Source organism: Elgaria multicarinata, chromosome 1 (assembly GCF_023053635.1).
Source record: "Elgaria multicarinata webbii isolate HBS135686 ecotype San Diego chromosome 1, rElgMul1.1.pri, whole genome shotgun sequence".
Classification (NCBI taxonomy): Eukaryota; Metazoa; Chordata; class Lepidosauria; order Squamata; family Anguidae; genus Elgaria; species Elgaria multicarinata.
Window position 1 is genome coordinate 99,969,685 of NC_086171.1, and position 17,067 is coordinate 99,986,751.

A 17,067-nucleotide genomic window follows, 5' to 3' on the forward strand; every position below is an offset into this window, starting at 1 on the left:
CCAAAGGGCTACTGTCAGGTTGCCTCCCCCAAAAGAACACTACAGCAAGGAGAAGGGCAGCCTGGCCCCAAGCACTGGCCAGAGAAGCAGCAGCAGGGAGCCTACTCTCCCCACATCCCCACCAAAAAGTACGCTCTGCACCAATTAAAGTTGCCCTGTGACTGTAGAACGGAAGAGAAACATACTCTTGCCTCATGCACTGGCCCGAGGGCTTGCACGTATGGATGTTTTGTTTCCTCTATTATCACAATCTGTTGTAAACCACCTTAAGGGTCATGTAATCAAAACTCAGGATATAAGCCTTCAAAATAAAGAAATGATTGATATATTCTGGAATATATTTATGAACCAAGTCTAAAGCTTCATAGACAATTGTGTGATGGAGCCTGTATATCTTATTATTATTATTATTATTATTATTATTATTATTATTTATATAGCACCATCAATGTACATGGTGCTGTACAGAGTAAAACAGTAAATAGCAAGACCCTGCCGCATAGGCTTACAATCTAATAAAATCATAGTAAAACAATGAGGGGAAGAGAATGCAAATATACCAGGCACCTTTTAGAACAGAGATAGGCAAGTTGGTGCCCTCCAGATGTTTTGGACTACTACTCCCATAATCCCTGACCATTGGTCATGCTGGCAGAAGCTTATGTGGTTTGTAGTCCAAAACATCTGGAGGGCACAAGGTAGACTATTCCTGCTTTACAGAGACTAGCCTGTCTGTTTCACTAGATCCTGTTTTTCTCTTGAAAAGCTGAGAGCAATTTATGTTTCAATTTCATGCAACCTCCTGGGGATCCAGGTACTAACTAGGTCAAGATCTGACTCATTTAAACAACTTCATATTTATTTATTTATTTAAAACATTTATATCCCGCCCTCTATCATTATGACCTCATACCATTCTCTGGAGCTTAAAGCAATTATGCTCTGAATGAAATAGGTGACTCATAGAGGTCCTTCTACTTCCATAGCTCCACAGCCTGGAGAGCAAATTTATGCACTTACCCTCTCACTTTTCACTGACCCTGTAACGTCATCATCGTTGAGGTGGCGTTTGAATTTTGGAGGCATATTTTCATTCAAGTGTTGCTTTCACTTGTCCAATATGAGGAAGGACAGAGAATCCCACTGCCAAGGAGGAGAGAGAGGGGGGGTGGGGGAGGAAATTACTAATACTTTAGTTGGGGTTCAGTTCTTAGTCCAACCATAATGACTTACACATTTGTCACAGTGATGCCTGCATAAAATTCCTCATATAATTTGGTATATGGAAAAGAATATGAATCGTGAGAATTTCCATTACCTTATAAAGTAGCATCCTATCATCCTTTTATAATAGCGAATGTACCTAGCTTTGCATGTGTTATAACAGCACTTATTCTGATACAGTGAAGCCTTCAAGCAAAGTTATGCAGTTGTCCGAGTTGGACACATTATGCCCACGCCATTTGAGTTAAGCCATTGCTGCTGGCAACCCTAGGCAGCCCCTGCCATAGTGTACCCCTATAGTCCCCTGAGGGGTCTGTATGCTCCATCCCCCTCACGGGGGCTGCCTCACAACAGGGGAAGGGGTCAGTAATCAAACTGCATTTTGCAAAGTTATGCACTGGTTAGGGAAGTCTGCCACTTTGAATGAAGATGATACTGCAGGCTTCCGACACACATTAAAATTAATCAATGTAGGAGCATACCCCTTAGTATGCATGCCAAGTTTCACTGTCTAGGTTTCACAATTTCATTATAGGTAAGATTTAAGCCTGCTACACCAAGAATAATCAAGACAGGTAATTTCTTTTAAGACTGAGCTTTTAAATTCTCTTCTGGACAGATTATGAGTATCAGTGTGCTTGGGTTTTTGTTTTGTTTTTTTTAAAAAATCCTCCTCACTCTTTAAAGCCTTCCATGTATGTGCAAGAAGTTTTTAACAAAAGACAAAGATTTTAATCATTGTTATCCATACTGGTCATTTGACTGGAAGAGAAAAGGTTTAAAAGGGCTTTTAAATATTCTCTCCCATCCCACAAGATAGATAATTTGCAGAAATTCTTTTTTAATCAGTGAGACTTTTGAAAGTGTGGCAAGAAAGAAAATCCAAGATTCCATTCACTATTTCAAAAAGCTAAAATACAAAGTTGTTTTGATACAACTCTAGTTTTGGGGTTGTTTTTTTTTTTTAAAAAAAAAAACAACTTCTATACATTGCAAAATTCAAAACTTTAATTAATGCAATCAGAGCGCTGGTGATGGATCAGACCAAGGGTCCCAGTAGCCCAGTATTCGGTTTTCAACCATTACCACTAAGATGCTTCCAGGAATCCCTCATGAAAGCAACAGCCCTTCCCACTGTCATCCTACCTGCATCCTCTCAAATAACAGATATGTCTGTCTTCCAACATAATAACCATGTAAATAAACATGTTTTTAAAAAGACTCCTAACATAAAAGCCTCATAGACCAGGACTACTTTGTGCTGACACCCAGGTACTTTAAGGAATAGGATCAGTGAACTGGTTGTACTGGAAGCCTATATATATATAAATAAACCTCAGTGCCTCATTCAGAAGACACCTTAAACCACGGCTTTAACCATGGTGAATAAGGCTTTTCGCCTTTTTCACTGTGGTTAAAGCCATGGTTTAAGGTGTTTTCTGAATGGGGCCAGTATTTCTGAAAATAAAAAGATACTTGGAAGTTCATAATTTTCAAATGTCTTTATAGAAGTATCTGATATCTTACTGAAAGTATATTACTGCGAGCACTGCTGACCTGCATTGGGCATGCACAGTGACTTTAGGCCAAATCCAATGTCTTATGTCATAAACCTACCTTCCTCTGCCTTCCATTCCCATCAGAAGCTGGATTAATATGCATTTTAGAATCCTTGTACACAGCCCTAGCATCCTTCCAGGAAAAGGAGCATTTAGAGCAGTCCAAAGACACCAGAACATTACAGAAACAGATTAATCTTGACAAAGGCAACTAAAGCCACACAGCAAACATGTTAATGAAACCCAAAAATCTATGGCTGCTTCAAGACCGAGGGCTCCTAGTGCTACCAATCAAAACATACCGTACATCTATTCTATGCTTCCTGCCTTGATGGGTCTTTCGTAGAAAGAATAACGATAGAATAAGCATTGTGAACATTTAGGAGGGTTAGAATTCCATGAATCAGGCACAGTTGTTGCACTATAAAAACATCACCTGGTAGCACCCAACTGAACCTACACTGCCTCAACATCCAAGATCTTCCTCTGGGTGCCTACTCGGAGGGAAGCTGAGAGGATGGCAACAAGAGAAAGGGCCTTTTCTGTGGTGGCCCCCCAATTGTGGAACAATCTCCCTGATGAAGCCCGCCTGGCGTCGACATTGTTATCTTTTCAGTGCTGGGTCAAGACTTTTCTCTTCTCCCAGGCATTTAGCAATATGTAATTAGCCTGGGTTTGTTTTCGTATGTTTTTGTGATTTAAAATTTTTGTATATTGTTTTTAAGTGTTTTTATCCTCCCAGATTAAACCACCCAGAGAGCCTCGGCTATGGGGCAGTATACAAATGTAATAAATAATAAGAATAACTGGAGGACTGCTAAACATCCACTCTTCTACATGCCTATCTCATCATATGACCCACACCTCCTCCCTTCCCTATTCCCCAACTTTCCCAAATGTTTTCCACAAGAAGTCCCATTCCTGCTCCTTCTCACTCCCCATAATTGGTTCCTTGGCAGTCCCTTCTGTTTCCCCTCCCCCCACCCCGTTCCTCCAGAAAGTGTCCCTCCCACAGCCAACGTGAGGACCTCCCAACCACCTTCTCCGCAAGCCAGTCGCCAGTCGCCAGGGAGTCTATCTCCCCAAATAACTCCTTAGTTCGGAAACTTCAACTAGTTCAAAATATGGCAGCCAGGTTGGTCACCGGTACATCTAGGGGTGAGCATATTACCCCAACATTAAAATCGCTCCACTGGCTGCCGATTAGTTTCCGGGCAAAGTACCAAGTGTTGGTCATTACCTTTAAAGCCCTAAATGGTTTGGGTCCAGGTTACCTGAGGGATCGCCTTCTCCCATACAGTCCGCCCCGCACACTCAGGTCCTCTTGGGAGAACTTACTTCAGTCAGCCAAGACTAGGCTGACATCAGTTTCCCAGAGGACCTTTTCTTCTGTTGCCCCCAGTTCATGGAATAGCCTGCCAGAGGAGATTCGTAATATTAACTCCCTCTGTGATTTTAAGGCAGCTTTGAAGACTAGCCTTTTCCAGCAGGCCTACCCAGATCAATGTAAAATCAAGAATTTTAAAGATGTGTTGATTCCTACACTAATGTTGTTCCCCGCCTCGATCCAAAGGGAGAGGCGGGTAAAAAATAAATATATAATCATTTTCTTAACTAATCTCCAATAGGAGGGTGGTTTTGTTTTTGCACCTTAAAATTAGATAAAAACAATTTATCGAAGGAGCATTCAGCTTCAGTAGGCGACACTTTACTTCACCAGCTGCTAGACTGGAGCTGCTCCTCAAATTCTCCCCTCCCCGCATGGTCCATCTTCTCACGTACACGCCTACCCATACACCCAGCCCTCCTCCCTCCTCCCTCTCTCCCATAGCCCACCCCCTCTCCCAAGCTCTTCCGATCCCTCCGCCTCCCTCCCTAGAGGTCCCTGCCCCCCATCCCCTGCCTTCGTTTCACCCCCCACCCCAGGAGCCTCGACCCTCTCCCCACAAAGCTACTCAGCATCACCCACCCACCCAGCCGTCCATCCTGCCTGCCTCCTCACCCACCGAATTCCAGGGCCTCCCCGCGCCTCTGCCGCCCTCCCCGACCCCCGACCGGCCCTCCGTAACGCCCCTCCGCCCCTCACCTGCTTCCCCTTCAGGGCCGGCACGGAAATGGCCGGTGCTCGGAGGGGGAGGGGGAGGGGGGAGTCAGCTGCTGTTCCATCGATTAACTCGGCGCTCTCGGCAGGGGCGGAGCCAAGCGCCGAGCGTATCGATGGAAACTACCCGTAGCAGCCGCAGTACGTCAATCTAGGCCCTGCCGGCTGCTGCACTTGCCAATCCGGCTCCTCTTGGGCAGGGAAAGGGGCGGGGCGGGGCCTGGCTTGGCGCGTGGGCCTTCTGGGCAACTCAGAGCCCCGCATCATGTGAGGGTGGTGCGCAGAGAGCGGGCCACTTCCGCCCGCCTTTGGCTCTGGCACGCCCGCCATGGATGCGGTTCCACCCCTCCACAGCTGCAGCCCGACTGGCTGACCTCTGGAGGACCAACCACCCTTCACTGGGAAATGTCCCCCATTGTTGTTTAATTTTCAGCCTGCTCTGTCAAGGTACCAAAGAGCACAAATGGCACTGAATCCAATGGTGAACATAAACATTCAAAGCCCTAAAATGTTTGGGGCCAGGTTATTTGAAGGAACACCTCCTCCCATATGTACCTGCCCAGACCTTAAGATCATCCACAGGGGTCCTTCTCCGTGAGCCCCTGCCAAAGGAAGTGAGGCAGGTGGCTACCAGAAGGAGGGCCTTCTCCGCTGTGGCACCTTGGCTGTGGAATGAGCTCCCCAGAGAGGTCCGCCTGGCCCCTACACTGCACTCCTTTTGTCGCCAGCTGAAGACCTTTTTATTCTCTCAGTATTTTAACACTTAATTTTAACTTCAATTTAAATTTTACTATTCTAATTCTGTATTTTAATCTCATACCAATTTCTGCTGCATGGTTTTATCCTGGTTGTGCTTTTTATACTGTATTTTGTATTTGTGGGAGTTATAGGATATTTTGGATTCCTGGATCTGAGGCCGGAGACAGTGCTCCAACCATGGAGCCAGGAAACTGAGCTCCCTGCGCTGTCCCCTGCTGCCTCACAACCAGCATGGAAGGAAACACACCAGCTGCTTCTACAAGATCACAAATGCGAGCCCATAGAGGGTTGAAAGGGGGCTTGTCAGTGGGGGAGGAGTGGAAAAGACTGGAGACTGAGGGATCTGAGTTATCCCCAGCCTCTGTCCCTCCTTCTCCCTGAAGCTTCCACTAGATGGGTGGGCTAAGGCTGACTAGTTAAAATGCAGAGCAGGAGGCATCACCTGCTTCCTGCTCTGCATTGGATGCTCATTTGGAGGACCCAGGACTCGCTTAGGAGGACCCAGGATGGATTCAAGTAGGATTACGCCCTAAATAACTCAACCAACCGAACAGGTTCCTAGAGTAATTAGAAGTATAGACAATACATTTTAGAAGAATTTCTGTTGACTTTTCTACTGAACTTTGATTTTTCACAAGGGAAAGAGGGCTTCAAATTAGCTACTACCCACAAACATCTTTGCAGTAAGTACATCAATGAATAGCATCAAATCAGTGTTTAGTTTCCTGCAATATGAACAGTTAGATATCTATTCTCGCATGCTCATTCCTGTATACTCCTCTGGTGTAAATCTTCCAGTGAATTTCTTGATCCATCAACATATATCAGACATGCTGCCTATTTTAAGTATGGCAAGGATTGTCACATATGTCTTTAAAGAAAGTAGCTTTATTGGACATGATCTGTGCAGACAGGAAAATGTTGATCTGATTCAATTATAGTTTTCTGTTCAACATCCATAATTTTCCATAGATCCAGTCAGGCTAACTGGATGTGACCTCCGTTGAGTTATTCTGTTGAATAAAATAGGTAGACAGCTCCTTCAAGGCTTTGTAACGATGAGAGATTGAGTTCTTCACAGATTTGGGCAATTCAGCATACCTAGGAAAGATAGGAAGCTGTTAACAGCACCAAGAGAAGCTGGGAGAAGCCACTAATTCTGTAACAGCTGTTACGCTATTATTAAACTTGCACCCCATTTCCCAGCCTAAACATAGACTCCTGAAATAGGAAGGCTTCTGCTGGTTATCCTGTACTTCCCATAGTTGATTTTTGGAATGGGGTGCATCTGTGTTACTGCTATCAAAGTGTTGGAGTTGATTTTTGGAATGGGGTGCATCTGTGTCACTGCTATCAAAGTGTTGTAATTACCACTGGGGGGGGGGTCCTGAAGAAACAAACATTTCCACAAACACTTAAGGGCAAAATTAGCATTTCCCTGGAACAGAAATTACACCTTCTTTAGAATTGCACCGTACAAACTAGGCTGTATATCCTTACTATTGTGACTGTTCAAAATAATGAGAAGGCAAGCAGCTGCTTACGTCTGATCATAACCCTCTGGCTGGAAGCATGGATCCCATCCAAAGTCTCTGGGCCCTCTCGGATCAACTATAAGTCCCTATAAGTCAATACATAAGGCAAGATAGTTTTTTCAATGTTGGATCAAGATTAGCTATGTGGAAGTAAGGCTCTGACTGTTGAGGATGTGTTTGCTATTCCAGAGAAAGATCAAAAAAGCAAGAGGAGGCTGCAGGAAAACAAGAATTGCTGGATGCCTTTTCCGATCAATCCACTGTTCACCTACTCTCTTCTTTAGTAGTTAATTGTGCCTGCTCCTCCCACTCTAGGAAAAAATGCTGCTAAAACTGTCAAGAAATACTTTTGTAAGCCGCCGTGAGAGCCTTTTTTGGCTGAATGGCGGCATAAAAATCCTTAAATAAATAAATAATAAATAAATAAATAAAAGTTGATATGAAAAAGGCAGCCAGTAGCTCTTGCCTCTCTCTATATTTGCCTAATATCCCCTCTAGCTTTTACTCTGGTTTCTGGGGAAGCATCAGGATTGTCAACATTCAGAGCTTTGCTTACATTGGTGTAATGAACATAACATGTAGCCAGGCTCTCAGCAGATTACAAGGGTGGGAGGGGCCAGACCCAATCACTGACTCAAGGCAGGGTCTTTTGCTCATCAGCCTTCAACAGATGAACCTACATAATTCAAAACAGAGTATGCCAAGAGGAAGAGAGCAGACACAGAGAGGCAAGTAAGGTACAAGCGGAGCAGGTAGTGCTAAATCATTCAAGCAAGTGAGCTAAGTGACATGTGGCAGAAAGGCATGGAAAAACAGCCCTTAGAACAGCCGTCCCCAGCCTGGGCCCCTCCAGATTTGCTGGACTATAACTCCCTTAATCTAAAGCCAGTGGGCATGCTGGCTGGGGATGATAGGAGTTGTAGTCCAGTATATCTGGAGGGTGCTAGGCTGGAGAAGGCGGCCCTAGAATGAGGAACTAGAATTAATTAGAGTAGTTTCCTCGAGTCTACCAAAACCACTGCATGGCTTAGCAGCCTCAAAATACTGCTCTGCACAAATCTTGTGCAGTACAGAAAGAAAGTCCGTTGAGCTGATGTGACCAATTTCAGTAAGACTTATTTCCAAGCAAGTTCGCTTAGTATTAATATCTTCTGGACCTGCTATGCCAGCATCCTTGGGTGCATTGGACAGGCCTTCAATTTGCCTCCACCATTACTTTCTTCCTCGCCCCCCCAAAAACTCAATTTCCTTTATTATTTTGACCTCTGACTCCAAAGGGTGCAGATGCTGTTTTCATTCCCAGCCCATCAGAAAGAGGGGGAAAACCACAGCTTTGCTTGCTAAGAAACTATGCTAAACTCCACTCTCCCATCCAGGCAAAAAGGTTCACCCAGAATGAAAATGGCAGCTGCATGCTGGGAGCTATTGTAGATAGCGGCTAAGAGATTGCGCTGGAAACCAGAAACTCCCAAGTGCAATTTTCACATCTGCCATGAACTCACAGGGTAGCTTTAGGCAAGCTATGAAGCCTCCGTTACCTCCATCTGCACAGGAGGATAATAATGCTGGTCTACCTTACAGCACTGTTGAAAGAATTACTGAGATAACGTCTATGAAGCACTTTGAACTCCCTTCACATGCTATATCAATGCTAACTGTTACTGCTGTTATGCTGAAGACAAGGAGCAGCAGGAGCAATGCAACTTATTGAGCTGGCTGCTCACAGCCTCCTGCAGGGGAAGAGCCCGAGGCAAGAACCTGTTTTGTCCAGCATGGGCGATCTGCTGCTCCATCATTTACCCACTGCAGATACACCAGAACCTCTCATACTCACATGGGTCTGGCCTTTGAAGAGCTTCACTGGGTCTTCTGGATTTCCGGTGCTGAAGGCAAAGGTACAGAGAGCATATGCAGACTTATCTTCAAATCCAGCTAATAGTTTGTACAGACCTAAGCCACAGGAAAAGGGATGTCATACAATTTCTTCTGGAGAAAATGTGTTGAATAAGCCAATATTTATGCAGAAACCAAGAAGGAATTACAGACAATTTGGAACCTAAGCAGGTGTCCCACACATCAGTCAAACAACAACACATGACTATAGGGGATCACTTCTGCAGGGACCCTGCACTTAGTGCTTTGACATTCCATCCATTCCATCTCCATCCCAGCATGCACTGCTGCCTTCGGGCCAGAGGAGATGTTTCTGACTTTTTTTATTGACTTAATTTAAACAAAATGTATAGATAGAAAATAATGGCTAAATCAGAACTAAGATACATGTCCAAACAGGAAAGTACGGCCATTTCTGTCAAACTGGTGCCTTAGCAATGGATCAGAAACACATCTAAAAGTCACAAGCCTTTCTATTATTCTACTGAAAAATTCAAACCAGAAATAGAAGGGCAGAGGAACAGCCCAGGCAGTCCCTGCTAAGGTAGACTAAGTACAGATTGATAACTGGGGGAGGGGAGGGGTGGTGGCTGGTAACATTGAAGCTATTGGAACTCTGCACCATGGCAAAGTTGTCAGGGGAGAAAAAAGGGATAGGAATAAGGCAAAATGCAGAGTTGATAACCAGGTATGGAATTCATGGCAGAGCCAGAACTGCAAGGGAAGTGTGCTTGCTTGCTAACAGGAAGCCTAAGCAGATCATTAAACACTACAGAAACAGGAGGGCAGACTGGGAGAAGAGAGGCCTAATCACACCAGCAAGTAGTATGGAATGACAATGACTGAATTACCTTCTGGTTTTAGCTTCTCCAGGAACCATTTTCTGAAACAGAAAGTCAAGTACAAATCATTTTCTTCATTACCATAAGCAGAACAAAAATATTCAAATAGTATTTAATAAGCTGGAAAACCTAAATAATTTGTTAAATAATGAAATAGCAATTGTCAATTATTTATTTAATCCATGTACAGGTTACCTTTCAGAGCAACATTTCCAGAGCACTGTATAGTTTAAAGTAAGATGGAAGAAAACACAATCCCAAATGTAGGAGCCCTAAAATCAGTAAAATCCAGCAAAGGCTTTACAAAACATATTGAAATGTCTGTGCAAATCTAAAAAACTCTTCACCAAGCACCAAAGCAACACCAGAGTTGGTGCTAGGAGAGCTTCATTTGGAAGGGCATTCCAGATAAGAGGGGCCATGACAGAGAAAGCCTCCTCTCTCTTCCATCTAAACTCAGATGGCAGAGTGCTCAGACGAAGACCTCCAATGATTAACAAAAGGCTCAAGAAGGAAAAGGTCATTCAGGGCTTTATAGGTACTGAGCAGCAAAATTAATTCCACCCAGAAACAGACTGTTAATAAACGTATTTAAGCACTGGTGTGTTTAGGCACCACATCCCTGTAGCTAGTCCTGTTAGTAGCTAATTTTGTACTCACTGATGTTTCTAGGAAAACTGCAGAGGCAGCCCCCATGTACAATGCATTGTAGCAGCCCAACTGAGAGCCGACCGTGCTCTTGAATAAACTCAATCTGCCAAGTTCTCCTGCACCATTGACATGAACGGGAGTTGGACAACTACACCCTTGCACTCTCCATTGCTCGCATTCATTTCAAAGAAAAGGCTCAGGAAACCAATCTTGTGGATTGTGCAAAACAGACCAGTGACCTGGAGTATGAGCAAGCACAGTCAAAGAGGTTAGAAGCACTGCCTACCTTGGCTAATCAGTTTGTTTTGATTTAATGTGCCTTTCCCCTCACTAAGCTGGGCTACTAATTTGTGATCCACGTTTGGTCTAAATCTGAGTGATGGCCTTCTAATAGTCCTTGAACTGAATTTAAACCTAAGTAATGGACTTTGCAAATTCTTCCCCAGCAAAACTAATACCGTATTTCTTCAATTCTAAGACACACTTTTCCCCCCATATAAACATCTCTAAAAACGGGGTGTGTCTTAGAATCGCGGGTGTGTCTTAGAGAGCTTCGGCTATTGGGCGGTATAAAAATGTAATAAATAAATAAATTAAATAAATAAATAAAAATTCCTGTTGGTGGTACTGAAATTAGTGTGCGTCTTACAATCGATGGCGTCTTACAATCGAAGAAACACGGTAATAATTGCATGTGGGGTTTTTTTTGCTTAAGCTGTTCTCTGCCTTACTAGATTTCCAGACAACCCAAACAAAAGTTGAGCCAGAGGTCTGCTTAACAGAAATAGTTTATAAACAGAATCCAAAGCTAATTCTGGACAGAGTGTCACCACAGAACACTCAGGAAACTCTCAGCCATCCCTGGCAATCTTAGGACCAAGTCATGACCTGGTAGCAGCCATTCCATCAGGCTACAGCAAAGGACAGAAGGAAATTAAGGCCACTCCATTGGCTGAGAGACCAGCAGGTTTGGGCTCCTATTCTTGAATTGTTTCTGTTCCAGCTCATGAATACAAGAACTTTGTAACTAAGCATTAATGCCTGATTTTGCTTATATCCTCCTCCCTCTCAATCCATTTTCCTTTTATGTTGTGTTGAGGGCAAGGATTGTTTTATTAATGATGTTTGTAAGGTACTCTGAGAGCCTTTTCCAGCTGAAATAAAAGTTATTCAAATAAATAACAACATAAATCTAAGGACGTTCTACAGTCAAGTCTGAATTCTCGTGCCCTCTAGTTCACTTTTTCTTGACTCTAGAAAAAGTAAGACTACTTAATTTCGGCATTGTAAATTCACCATGGGTGATCCTCCAAGAGAATCCTGTGTTAATAAATTGTTTGAAAGTATCTTTGCCTAATAAAAGTTGATAAATGTCATGCCAAATCAAGTCATTGAAGACCACTTGTTCTGGTGTAAACACTCCTTGGAGAAAACAACTTGTAACTTTGTCTAAAAGATGCAAAGGAGAGCACTCTAGGTCAGAATGGCTAGTGAGGACTCTGGTGAAGTTTGCCCTTCAGTGTACCATCAGTTTCTAAAGACATCTGGATTGTTTTGTTAACTATTCTTAGAACCATGCAGGCACTTCTGATAAAAAAGTATATGTTGTTGAGTTGTTTTAATATATTTACAAGTATTCCAATTTTAAAAAAATCCAATTCAAGCTTTGAATATGACATTTAAACCACATTACCAGTGCAATCTTGCTCAGAAGAAAGCTCTATTAATGCTGTTCACATCACGCATTTAACAGTGAAGCTACAGCACATGAAAGATTTGTGCAGCTGCCATTTTGAGTAGGCAATCCCGGTGTCATATGAACCTGGTGAGCGTAGGTTAGGCAAGGGTTAAACAACTCTCGCATAACCCATAGTCTGTTTTAGGCTTATATGAGGGTTGTTTAACCGTCACATAATACCTGCTTGCCAGGTTTGCACGACAGAACAACCCCTAAGCAGGGGATAAATATATATTTGGCCGCCCGTAACCACAGTGGCTCATTATGGGTTAAATAACCCATGATAAGCTGCAGCATATTGTCTGAAATCAGTCTATGTTTGGTATAGGATTGCAATTCACCATTGGGGGAAAAGCCTGAGATATTTATACAGAACATAAAACTAGCATAGTGTATTTTTAGTTCTATTTACTAAACAAACATTCTAAATCAGATTCCAATTGATTTAGGCCAGTGGAAAGCATTTTTATTCAATTTCCTTCAGAAAAGTTAACATCTATGCTAAGCATCATAGATGGGTATGGTCAGAGGACAGGGCTGGTTAAGATATATATAAAGGGGTGGTCATCAACAAACCTGCTAAAAGAAAGTGCCAGCACCACATACATCCCTGTGAGTCCTGGCTCCAATACACCACTGTTCACATGACTATTATTATTATTATTATTATTATTATTATTATTATTTATATAGCACCATCAATGTACATGGTGCTGTACAGAGTAAAACAGTAAATAGCAAGACTCTGCCGCATAGGCTTACATTCTAATAAAATCATAGTAAAACAATAAGGAGGGTAAGAGAATGAAAACAGGCACAGGGTAGGGTAAGCAGGCACAGGGTAGGGTAAAACTAACAGTATAAAGTCTGCACAACATCAAGTGAATGTTCCTTCATACATCCTCCTCCTCCTAAATCCCTACACATAGAAAATTAGCATGGCAGGAAGAGGGCTAGAATATTTATTGATTGATTGATTGATTAATTACATTTCTATACTGCCCAATAGCCGGAGCTCTCTGTGTGATTCACAAAAATTAAAAATATTCAAAGTATAAAACAACAGTATAAAACCATAATATAAAATACAATATAAAGAGAATAGAACCCTTTCCCCCACTATCTAGTTCCTTATGTTGCGGAAGCTTTTGTACAGAGGGGCATTCATTTATTTGAACCTGTCTCCCCACGTGCCTTTGAATAAAGACAAATTATACAGGATACAAAGTAGCAACATACACTATAAGCCTAGAAGATGTTCCATACTTAAAATTATCATACACTTTCCTTGTATATTGCATGTGAGCAACACAATTTTTTCTGTCCTTTCCCCCTCCTTATACCCAGATCTTGAAATACCACAGCAGTAAAAGTTAAAAGAACTGCACCCACAGTTCAAAGAACCCTATTAAATACCTGATAACTGATCTTTTTTTCAGTTATCAGTTATACTCAGAACAAATACCTTGACTCCTACTTACATATACGGCCCCGGGAGTCCTCCAAGAGCTGTGAAACACAAACAGGTGTCTTCTACTATAACTGGTCCCTGAACCTGTCAAAGAGAATACAGTGAAGAAAATAGAGGCAAAACAGAGATGAAAATCTACTAAATTAGTTTACAGATTTTTTCCTAAGTACTGTAAAGAGTTTTGCATCCAGAAAATTTTGACCTTTTAAATAGATAAGTCAATAGTTTGGCTTAGGGCACATTCCTATGCATGTTTAGACAGAAAAAAAATACTACAACTCCCAGCATTCCAAAGGCAGCATAGTTGGCTGGGAACTCTAGGGTCTGGGAACGCTAGGAGTTGTGGGGCTTTTTTCTGTCTAAACATGCATAGGATTACATGCTTAAAGTCATCCTGAGCTGAAGAGAGGTCAACCATCTTGAGTATAGCAAAAATGTATGCAGATGGAAATTTCACATTAACCCTGAGAACTGGCCACAGTACTTTTTGTAAGCGAACGGAACTTTTGTATTCTCTTTTGCCAATCTTCATCCACTGTAAAAAAAAAAACACAAAAAACCCACAGAACATACACACATAAAGCATTAAAAACCATTAAAAAAACCTAAACATGTGGGTGATTAAGATGTGCTGCCATATGCCTGGGCAAAGAGGAATGTCTTAACCTGGCACCGGAAAGATAGCAGCGTTGGCGCCAGGTGAGCCTCATCAGGGAGATCATTCCACAGTCTGGGGGCCACCACCGAAAAGGCCCTGTCCCTCGTTGCCACACTCTGAGCGTCTCTCGGAGTAGGCACCCAGAGGAGGACCTTAGAAGTTGAACGTAGTGACCGGGTATATTCACATACTGCAAAATTCTAACTCCATATGCACACTGTCAGAAAATGAAAGATATCTTCAGGGGGTAACAAAAGCACTAACTGAGGATTTCAATTCAATGGCCACAATGCAGCAAGCCATCTTCAGTGCATGTAATGGTGATTTTGACAGACTTTCCTAACCTGCAGTGGAGGAGTTTAAAAATTCTCTTTCAATTTGGTGTGGGGCAAAGCTACATGTAGGGAAATTCAGTCAGAATCACTTTTCTGTGTACAGATGTGTACACAAGTGCTAATGCTAAGGATTATTTTAAAAGGAACAGAAAATAAAACACAAAGCATTGTGATTGTTCTTTTTTTTTAACACAAAGAAAAAGTTAATTGCAGAATTCTTTGCCACAAGATGCTGTGAATTCCACTAGCTCAACCGGTGTTTTTTAATCAACTAATGAAGAACAGGTCTGTTGGTGGGTACTAACCATGTCAGCCCAAAAGAAACCTCCATACTCCAGAATGATAACTTATTACTAAATGCTGAAGACAAGCACCAAGGGATTGAAGAAAACCAGATCCTAGCTAGCTTATATACTTCCCATTAAGGTGGCTATGTTCAGTAGACAAACCCCGAATTATAACAGTCACTAATCTGAGAGGAAAACATTGTATCAAACACAGATTTGCCTCTGTATAATGTGTGAAATAGTTCCTCAAATGCAAGAAGTTTTTTTTAATGATTTCTAAATCTCTTCTGATTTTAAATTCCATATTATTGTCTAAGAAAGTTTTAGAAGCCAAGAGAAGAAAACAGAACCTGCTTAGCTGCTTCCTGGCACTTCTGGATAGAAATGTCATCGGGTTCCCCTTGGTACTCAGGCACTGCAAAATGCAAAGGCTGAGGATTAGCATGTAACAGTGGCATCGAAACTGCACACATTGAAGTACAGAAACAGAAACTCACGGTCTACTTTTTTTGCAACCAGTCTGTATGGAAAGGAGTCACCTAGGATCTGAATCACCTGCAAAACGAAGAAAGACGGTCAGATATGAAGTTCATCGAATTGCCCAAGTGTGATGCAATAACCATCAGTACTTTATTTTTTGTAATTGGTGATCAAATGTTTTTCTATATGTATTCAGGGGGGTGCGCGTCCGCAGAGTACGGAAAATGGCCAACCTTGCCTGCAGGGTCCCTACTAAGTGCTATGGGACCACCAAGATCAGGGCTAGTGCCAGACTATTTTGCGCCCTAGGCAAGGCGAACTACTTGCACCCACACACCCCAAATTGCAAGGAAGTCCGAATGTGTGTGCTGAGTTGAATGCTGGGACTGGCTCACTTCGATTTGGGACCAAGCCGTCTGGAATTCCCCGGGACTTACTTCCGTGCGAACGCAACCCGCTATGCAGCCTGGCGCCCCAATCCCCTCCGCACGTTTACTCTGGGGAATAAGGCTTCTGAGTAAGGAGGCATAGGCGGATCGGGCCGCACTGGTGCCTCCCGGTGCAACGCTTTCTGGGATGCAAGTCCCGTTGATCCATGCGCGCAAGATCAGGAAGCAGGAGAGTTTGCCTTGCAAGGAGTCCACAAGTCCCTAGCTTTTCTGGGAGAAGGGAGAGGGAGTCCCACTTGCCCGCCTGCCTGAACATTGCGGCCTGTTTGAGGAGAGAGGCGAGGTGACCCGGTACCCTTTCCTCGGGCTTGGGCCAGGGTTGAGCTGGCCACGTGCTTTTTCTTCTTCTGGCAGCAGCGGCCTCCCGGCTCTGGGAGGGTGGCTTCCGGGCGGCTAGAACAGCTCTGGGAGGGCGGCTTCCAGGCAGAAGTCCGAACGTGGAGCCCCCACCCCACCCCACCCCACCCCACCCCAGTGTCCCTGGCTTCGCTTCGGCTGGGCACCACCTCGTCCGCCCAGGCCCAGCTGAATCCTCAGGCTGGGCCGGCCGGCTCACAGCCAACAACACGTGTGAGTTCTGCTCAGCACCCGGCGCCCCTCTTAGCTTGGCGCTGTAGGCGGCCGCCTGAGTGGCCTCTATGATAGCACCGGCCCTGACCAAGATCACTATGAGAAGGAATGAAAGTATTCTTAAAAAGTGTGGATTAACTTATTCTGAACCTAGTGGGCAAGATCTCTCATAAATTCTACTCAGAGTAGACCCATTGACATGAATAGGACTTAGGTGGGTAATGACTTAAGTCCCCTGCATTTCACTGGGTCTTCTCCAAGTAGGGCTTATGTGGGGGTTTGTCTAATGACAGCGGCCCTACCACCTTCGTTGGGAAGGGTACGGAAGCTGGCAGGGCCCAATCCCTTTCCTTCTCCCCACCTCCTCCAGCTTTTTAGCGTTGCCGGTGACAAACACCACGCTTCTCCCAGCTACGGATGCCATCGCGGTCTTGGCGCATGCGCAATTTCTTAGCCAATGACACCCGAGGCAACTAGCCTCCTCCCACCCCAGTGAGCCAATGAGAAGAGCCGGC

General features: G+C 43.6%; 2 protein-coding genes across 5 annotated transcripts in view; both read right to left on the reverse strand.

Moving 5' to 3' along the window:
• VAMP4 (vesicle associated membrane protein 4) overlaps positions 1-4,939 on the reverse strand; it is a 33,834-nt gene extending 28,895 nt beyond the window's left edge. Inside the window, exons 1-2 of one of the 4 annotated variants that reach the window (XM_063116977.1) lie at positions 4,869-4,939; positions 1,021-1,146 (exon numbers count right to left, since the gene is read on the reverse strand). In XM_063116977.1, the coding sequence (XP_062973047.1) occupies positions 1,021-1,086 (66 nt within the window). In that variant the 5' untranslated portion in view covers positions 1,087-1,146; positions 4,869-4,939. Of the gene's footprint in view, positions 1-1,020; positions 1,147-4,023; positions 4,118-4,868 lie in introns of those variants that run through there. The other 3 variants (XM_063116986.1, XM_063117003.1, XM_063116994.1) reach the window with 3 other exon arrangements.
• A 1,572-nt stretch (positions 4,940-6,511) lies between these two features.
• Positions 6,512-17,011, reverse strand: ITPA (inosine triphosphatase). The gene is made up of 8 exons (XM_063117017.1): positions 16,914-17,011; positions 15,551-15,608; positions 15,404-15,468; positions 13,784-13,857; positions 9,923-9,954; positions 9,013-9,128; positions 7,188-7,264; positions 6,512-6,744 (listed from the first exon to the last, which is right to left on the reverse strand). Exons 1-8 carry the CDS (start codon positions 16,974-16,976, stop codon positions 6,627-6,629), a joined length of 603 nt encoding a protein of 200 aa, XP_062973087.1. The 5' UTR covers positions 16,977-17,011; the 3' UTR covers positions 6,512-6,626.
• Between the last annotated feature and the right edge of the window lie 56 nt (positions 17,012-17,067).

Excerpts from the sequence above, each read along its gene's own strand:
- ITPA (XM_063117017.1), bottom strand. The coding sequence starts at position 16,976 with ATGGCATCCGTAGCTGGGAGAAGCGTGGTGTTTGTCACCGGCAACGCT. Across the intron at positions 15,609-16,913 it reads ACGCTAAAAAGCTGGAGGAG|GTGATTCAGATCCTAGGTGA; the intron begins GTGGGGAGAAGG and ends TTCGTTTTGCAG. Across the intron at positions 15,469-15,550 it reads GGTTGCAAAAAAAGTAGACC|TGCCTGAGTACCAAGGGGAA; the intron begins GTGAGTTTCTGT and ends TGCATTTTGCAG.